Raw genomic sequence first — 7,875 nt, 5'->3', positions numbered from 1 at the left:
AAATTTCACAGGCTCCCTAAAGGGGTAAAGAAAAATCTCACATCAGTGCACCTGTAAGTTCTCAATACAAAGCTGTACACTATGTCAAAGTGTTTTAAGTATACGGAAGACTGGCCTTCACACCAAGGTGCACCATTACAAAGTTTGATCCAAATAAAACACCTCTGAACCAAGTTGTACAAGAACATCTTGTCAAATCCTTTAATTGAAACTGTAAAACAGGCAACTGTGTAAAAGTTACTGAAGAAACATATTACAATCCATAAACACATTCTAAGTGAATCCCACTTCTAAATGAACCCTCCTCTGTGTCTGCTTGTTTTTAGCTTAAAAAGCTGAATAGTTAATATGTGCTCAGACCTTGCAACAATTGTCACTGTGTTAACACATAGTGTACCAGTGAAGGAGAAAGCCACACAATAGCTCACTTAAGACACTTGCATATATTTTTGGTCTGATTTGATATACTGTATACCTAATTCTTACAAGAAAAGCATACTTGTGCTTTAGCCTCATAATAAACGAGGCAGATGGTTGATGTCTGAAGTAGAGCTTTTTGTGCCTGAATAAAGGTACAAAACACTGGACTCTACACGAGTCAAACCCCAAGGAAAGCATTGCTAATATCCATCAATGAATTACTAATGCCTTCTACTTAAACACATTTAAGCCTTTATAACTTTAAATTATTTTGAGTATTTTTTTATCATATTTGAAAGCAGAACTTCATTTGTAAAACAGTTTGCACTGTGGGATAAAATAACTATTTCACATAGACAAAGCCAAGAAAAGCAGGTGATGAGTATGTCGCCCTTCTAGTGACTCATTACATCCATCCCCAGAGTGGTGCATTGTGATTTTTGTGTGTTTGGGAATGGGGGCAAGGTATACTTAATTTTCACAAAGTGAGATGGTGTACATTCTTTCAGCATCAGCAGGAAACAATAGTTTGCTGGACTGGCACTAGTCACATACTTCCATTTTCCTGTTTAGGTATGAAAAGTTAACATAGGACAAAAGCAGGAACACCTAGATCAGGGATGGGTAATCTGATATCTTCTGCCTAATTTCATAGCATATATCCTGGCTTAATTTGATTGCCCTAACATGGTCATCTTCCACTGTGACAAACAGCCCACAGTTTACAATTTATGCTAGTTCTTGGAATCTGTTTCATGAATGTATGTGCTGTCCTGCACCTGTTCTATTTGCCATTTCCATTGACTTTATTAGAAAAATTTCTAGTATGCATTTACTACAAACATTACCTTGCAAATTTAATGCAACATTACTTTGCACAAGAAAGTATATGAAACCTAGGGCACAATTCAAGTCCTATTTGCAACAGGCTGGGGGGAGGTGGATGTGGTGGACCCGCGGCTAAGCTGACAGGCTCCAAAAGCTGCCGGGCTCCACCTGCCAGAACTTGTCCTGGCTGAGCCGCGGCACCACCTGGACCCTGCCATGCTGCTGGGGATCTGCTGGGCTGGGCAGCCAGCGTACACCAGTGGAAGCCTCCAAAATGGGGTGTTCTACAGGCATGGCAGGGAAGAACAGCAGAGAGGGATTTACATGACATCCAAGTCCCCCTCAGAGCATTCCCACGGGTCCCATCCTCCCAAGAATTTCACCAGCTAATAGACCAGCACAGTAAAAATATTCCCATGGTGGCCTATGGAAACCGCTTACGCTGCGGTCGGCCTGTTTGTGGGAGCCAGCTCTTCCCTGCCAGCTGCCAATGGAGATAATTCTCAGAAGGGCCGGCAGCTCCCAAACAGGGAGTGGATGCAACAGAGCTTTCCGCCAGCTCATCCTCCATGGCCTCCCTCCTCCTGCCAGCTCCCCATCATTTGGACTGCGCTGCCCAGTAGTAAGTGTCTAACATCCAGGAACTCTACGCTGATGCCAAACAGTGGGAGAAGTGCTTGTGAGCCCTAATGAACCTAGTAATGTTCTTAAAAAGCAGAATAGTTTGCTAGATTTCAATATTGTACAACACATCAAATTTCAGTTTCAATTACAGGCCCTGGATTTACTGAGATTAATATACTACTGATATTTTCAAGGCGAGGTGAAATATATAAAGTTGTGGAGTTCCAGTTAATCTTATCTGATCAAACCTATAAAATGTACTCATCTATGCAGTGGCCAGTGTCAATTCATCATCCAAGAACTACAATCTTTCAGCCAAGTTCCACACTAAGTCACTCTAGCCTTTACAATCTATCCACCTCTACAATATGAATGCTAAAAAACAATTGTAGTATCTTTCAGGTTTATGCGTTACACACAAAATTTGTTAACTTCAGAAGTATAATACCAATGAAAATTGCATGCTTTATTAACAATCCCATATCTAAATCCCTTAATCAGAATCTTGATTTTCATATTTAAACACCTGGACTTGATCATCTGCTAGCCTAACTACTCCATGTTTTTAAAAGATAGATCAATTACTAAAAGGAACTGATGAAAAAATGGCCTACTCCAATTAACTAGAATGGACTACACACTTATGTGACCTTAATCCAGGGCATGCAAAGAGTGGGATAATCTTTTTAAAGACAATCAACACTTGTGAAAGTTGTATGCTATTGTCTCCTTTTCTCATTATTTATGAAAAAAGAGTGACACATTACACAGAAGGCAATGAACAGAATTTTCTGTGCATTTAATGGAATGGTGTGACTGCCTTATTAACATATCCCAAATGCATAATTATGTTCACAATCAGATGTCGATGAAATTACTCTGATTTAGCACTGCAGCCTGGAATTAAGTTATTGAGTAATTCATGAGACTCAAAGGAAGTTATCTTTAGTGATAATTGCAGGCTAGTTTGTCGTTTAGAACCAGGATAACTTGGACACAATGATGGTGCAAACTGATCTGATGGACAGATGAATGTATTGATCCTGGATCTTACTGTACTGTCTGTAAATTGTCAGTTTTCATAACGCAATCTGACTGGAAAAACAACAACTCTAGTAGAGGGTTTACTATTTCCAGTTAGCAAGGCTCATCTCAGCCTAATAGTTCAGCAATGTATTTATGTACAGAAGAGTCTTGGACTAATATGTTGATAAAGTAATATGGAGGGCTGTTCAAAGAGGAATGAAATTTTCATTTCAGCTTCTAGTTTCAAGACACATTTCTGCATCAGCTGACATAGTAATTAACAGGGATCAATCTGAGCAAGAACAGATTACAGTCTGATATACCCAGCTTTCATGGGTGATTTTTTTATCAACTTGGACCCAATATACAAACAAAGTAGAAGCAGTACAAAAACAAGTGCTATGAAGTGACAGGAATGTCATGAAGTCAAAGGGCTCGGTTCCACCGACTGCTTTTCACAGTGTTTTCTGGTGCCCATTTACAGATGGCTTTGCTGCCTCAGAGTCTCTTGCATTGTGTGAGAGGTGAAGCTTGTCTAAACCTGCAAAACATTGTAAGACAGTCAACTTAAATTTCTGTTTCACTTCTGACAGTCCAGGTGATTTCAAAACCACATTTGTCTTTGTTCAAATATGTAAATAAATTGAAGATTTTTGTTTATGAAGATCTCATTTGAGGACATAAGGGGCAAACTAGACAGGACTATAAATGTATGGTGGCCACAAAAACAGCATCTGCATACCCAGCTGCCCCTTCCAGCTTTCTAATAGAACTTGCAAAGAACAGGTCCAAATCATTGGTTGCTGATGGTGGGGAGTATAAATTAAGTTCTCAGTCATTATAGAGAAGTTTTCCATCACATCTCACTTTGGCACCAAGAATGCTGAACATTCTACACGGCTGTGTCTTTTTGTTGTTGTGAAGCTGAATTCCTGTATTTTCAATTTGATTATTACATTTTCAAACAACAAAACAAACGTCAAAGTCAATAAGAACAAGCCATTCCATGTATCTCAAAAAGAGTAGTCATTTGTCTATTCAGAACATATCTTTGTAACCCTCTGCTGGTCTTCTAAATTTCTAAATTTCCACCTTGGAACTTTCCAGCTCTTGCATCATTATCCAAAGAAACTGAATAGGCATGTCAAAAGCTGGTAAGAATAATCCTGTCCCCATGCACACACTCTCAAAAGATGTTGGATCAGATTATGGCAACACATTCCTTAGTTTCATCTCCTCTGAACTATAACATGCTGTACATGGGACTGTCTTTGAAGAGTAAAACTTCAGCTGCAGACACACCATACATTTAAAGCACATTACATTCCCCAAAGAATCCTGGGAAATGTAGTTTGTTCAGGGTGCTAGGAATTGTAGTTCTGTGAGGGGTAAACTACGGTTCCCAGGTTTCTTTGAGGAAGACGCTGTGCTTTAAATGTATGGTGTGTATTCAGCCTTGCACTAATTAAGAATACTGCACCCAATATATCGACCATGGCCAGTTGTAGGGAGCATGCGACTCCCCTATTATAACAGCTTCAATGGCTACCAGTCTGTTTCCTAAGACAATTCAAAGTAGTGGTTGATATGTCTTAACTAGCCAGAAAAAAACTTGGTCTCAAATTGTGTACCCGTATTCCTGATGACCTTCCACCAGCAGGCAAAGAAGTTTTTATTCAAACAGGCTGGCTTGTTATTGACATTGTAAATATGCTATATAATTGGGTCTTTTTTTTGGTTTTTTATTATTTTGTATTTTACTTTATATTTTATTGTTAGCTGCCTTGCATGCCACTTGGAGGAAAGGTAGAAAACAAATCAAATAATTTTCTTACAAGGAAAAAATTAGCAGAACTCAAGCAGCACAGAACAACTCATTGCGTATATCTTTCAATACCCGCTAGGGCACTAAAATGGTTTATTTGTTTGTTTTAAGTTTCACACAAAGGAAACTGGAAACCCAAACCAGCCAGTTACTCTCGCTATAACTCCAGTTTAAGCTTAAATTACATGCAATATGAGTATCAAAAATAAAAAAAGAACATGTTACCTAATGCTTTGAGGAGCTCTTCTCTAACTGCCGAGGTGAACTTTCTAACCAGACACAGAGTTGTCGCAATGGCAAATAGGAGATTATAGGACAGCACAATGTAGAAGTTTCCTAACCAGTTAAACCTTCCAAAGTCTCCAAGGAGATCAAACCTGGTAATACCTGTTGAGGAAGGGTAACATAACTGATTCGGGGGGGGAAGCAAAATGAAGGTGAAATTTGTAGAACTATGAAAGCAGATCTCCAAGAAACTTTGGAAATATGCCTTTACATATCATTTAAATCATTGATGAATCATATTTGAAAGCTACAAAGATAAATTACCAAAAATATCAGAATGTTAAATTATTATTTCATTTAAAAATCACTTCCCATGAAACATCCTGAAATGATTTAATAATAAAAGCATCCAACAATAAAAACATATATTACACAGCCATGAGTGTGGCTGTATACTATAGCCAGCATGGATTTTTCGTATTCCGCAATGTTAAATTGAAAATACCCCCATGCCATTCTGATGCTTCCCATAGGCTCATTTTAAAACAAAACCTTACAAAACGTATAGTCCTGAAATCAGAAACACTTGCTTAACAACCCTCTAAATTTGCATGGTGATAGACAAGACAGAGAGAATCGAGAGTTCAAAGTATAAAAAGAGAGAAAGAGAAAACAGACCCCTTTTGGACATTTTTCTATCGGTCCTCGTAATTTGTTGAAATTAATTAAAAATCAGCCATGTTCACAGAGTACCTGTAATCCTATTACTGACCTTGCCCCATACTCTGACCTTCATCTTCTTCCGTTTAAAAGTTTAAAAAATGCCAGGCTGATTTTTAATTAATTTAGCATTGAAGTCAATGATAGGCTGCTCAGTAAGAACCAGCTGTCAGTGTTCCAAATGCCAGACTCACAGCTGCTGGGCTTGGCTAAACATGGGGCCACACTAGACCTTTATTTCACTTGAGACAGTCATGGCTTCCCCCAAAGAATCCTGGGAAGTGTCGTTTGTGAAGGGTGCTGAGAGGAGACTCCTGTCCCCTGACAGAGCAATATTGGCCAGAGTGGTTTAACAGTCAGTCACTCTGATTGAAGCTCTGTTAGGGGAACAGGGCATCTCCTAGCAACTCTCAGTGCCCTTCACAAACCACACTTCCCAGGATTCTTTGGGGGAAGCCATGACTGTCTAAAGTGGAATAAAGGTCTGCTATGGATGTGACTAGTGACAGCTTTTGTTTAAATTTGGGTGGGAGACTACATGTGCCTGATGTAGAAAAAAAAGGTGGAGGAAATGCTAAAAAAGAATGATACTGTTCACAATGTTTTCCTTTTGGAAAGGAAAGGGGCTTCTCCTCTGCCCAGTGCCCACCCACCGAATCCCCTCCCCCTTCCTCCATCCCCTTCCTGCCCCTCCCCCGGGTCAGTTTCACCTATCCTAAGCATGATTGCACAGGAGTAAATCCCACTGAACTCAATAAGCATGGAATTGATCAAACCTGCCCTCTCCTTCTCCTCCCTCCAATCCCCTTGCCCCTTCCCTCCCCCTTCCTTTGCCCCTCCTTCCCCATCCCCTCCTACCCCTCCCCTCCCCTCTCCCCTACCCCTCATGGTCAGTTTTACTTATCTTAAGAGTGGTGGCAAAAGAGTAAATCCCACTGAACTCAACAAGCATGCAAATGGTCAGTGCTGCCTTTCCCCTCCTTCCCCTCTCCTCTCCCTTCCTCTTCCCTTCTTCCTCCCCTCCCGTTCCTGCTTCCTCCTCACTTGCCCACTCCAACCCTCTCTCTCTCTCCCTTTTCTCCTCCTCCCCACCCACCCTCCCATGATCAGTGTTACCTATCCTAAGCATGATTGCATGGGAGTAAATCCCACTGAACTCAATAAGCTTGCAAATCATTAAACCTGCCTTCCTCCTCCCCTCCCCCTCCAGCCTGCTCCCATGCCCTTCCTCCTCCTCCCCTGTGCCCTTCCTCCTCCTCCCCTCCCCATCCCCTGTGGTCAGTTTCACCTATCCTAAGCATGATTGCAGGGGAGTAATTCCCACTGGACTCAATAAGGATGCAAATGATCAATCCATTCTCAGCAAACTTGGACAGGATCCCATTTCTTACCTCCCGGATTGAAAAGCAAAGAAATTCACTAACAGGCAAAAAACCTTGCAGTTTAAGAACGTACCTATAGCCCACAGATATTTCTATCAAACTTTAAAAAGCAGGGAAATTGGGCAGCTATATTGAATGGGCCAGGGAAGCAGGAGACCTGACCTCTTCTCTGAGATATTGTACTGCCCTACAAATTAGTAAACATGCAACACAATTTGGGTTGGTCTTTCACAGTCCAATCCACTTCCTGTGTAGCTTGGAAGAATTTGGTAACATGTGCCTCTGAGCATATGGTGAGTGATGGCAACACCTGCAATCAGCCCAAATCACAGAAACAAGACATGTGCTATGCTGATCTTGTTTTAGCAGGGAGGATGCAAAAATACTAAGACAATTGACAGAGTTCAGATTGTCACTTTAAATATGTTTGATTTACTTTGCAATTTTAGTGAAGTTTCCTATAGTAAATCATATTCTTTTGCTTCTGTTTCTGTGAATATGTGACGTATAGCAACACTTTACAACACTAAAAAAACTACAAAAACAATTGTGGAATAATGGCACTGACTGTTCCGCAGAATAATTTCCAATGGGCATGAGGAGTGTTTCAGTTTGCACAAGATAAAACAGAGGGAGGTGAAATATATTCTAGCAAAATTCTAGATGTGTTCTATGTTTTTAATTGACCATGCCCACCTTTCCTTAAGTGGAGTGGTTTAAGCATAGCAGGCTGAAAACATGCATCTTGGGCAGGCCAAGTTTGTTTTTCCAACAGCTAGAATCATTGCTTAACTAACAACATACTGTTAATCAGTCTGATTGTAC

General features: G+C 40.4%; 1 protein-coding gene across 2 annotated transcripts in view; it reads right to left on the bottom strand.

Moving 5' to 3' along the window:
• Window positions 1–174: 174 nt before the first annotated feature.
• Window positions 175–7,875, bottom strand: part of LMBR1 (limb development membrane protein 1) — a 116,347-nt gene continuing 108,646 nt past the window's right edge. For both annotated transcript variants that reach the window (XM_061585904.1, XM_061585905.1), the window contains 2 exons: window positions 4,949–5,110; window positions 175–3,439 (listed from right to left, as the gene is read on the bottom strand). In XM_061585904.1, the coding sequence (XP_061441888.1) occupies window positions 3,354–3,439; window positions 4,949–5,110 (248 nt within the window). In that variant the 3' untranslated portion in view covers window positions 175–3,353. The remainder of the gene's footprint in view (window positions 3,440–4,948; window positions 5,111–7,875) is intronic.

This window comes from Rhineura floridana, chromosome 10 (assembly GCF_030035675.1).
Source record: "Rhineura floridana isolate rRhiFlo1 chromosome 10, rRhiFlo1.hap2, whole genome shotgun sequence".
Classification (NCBI taxonomy): domain Eukaryota; kingdom Metazoa; phylum Chordata; class Lepidosauria; order Squamata; family Rhineuridae; genus Rhineura; species Rhineura floridana.
The sequence above is the reverse complement of the archived record's forward strand: the minus strand, read 5'-3'. Positions and strand labels throughout refer to the sequence as shown.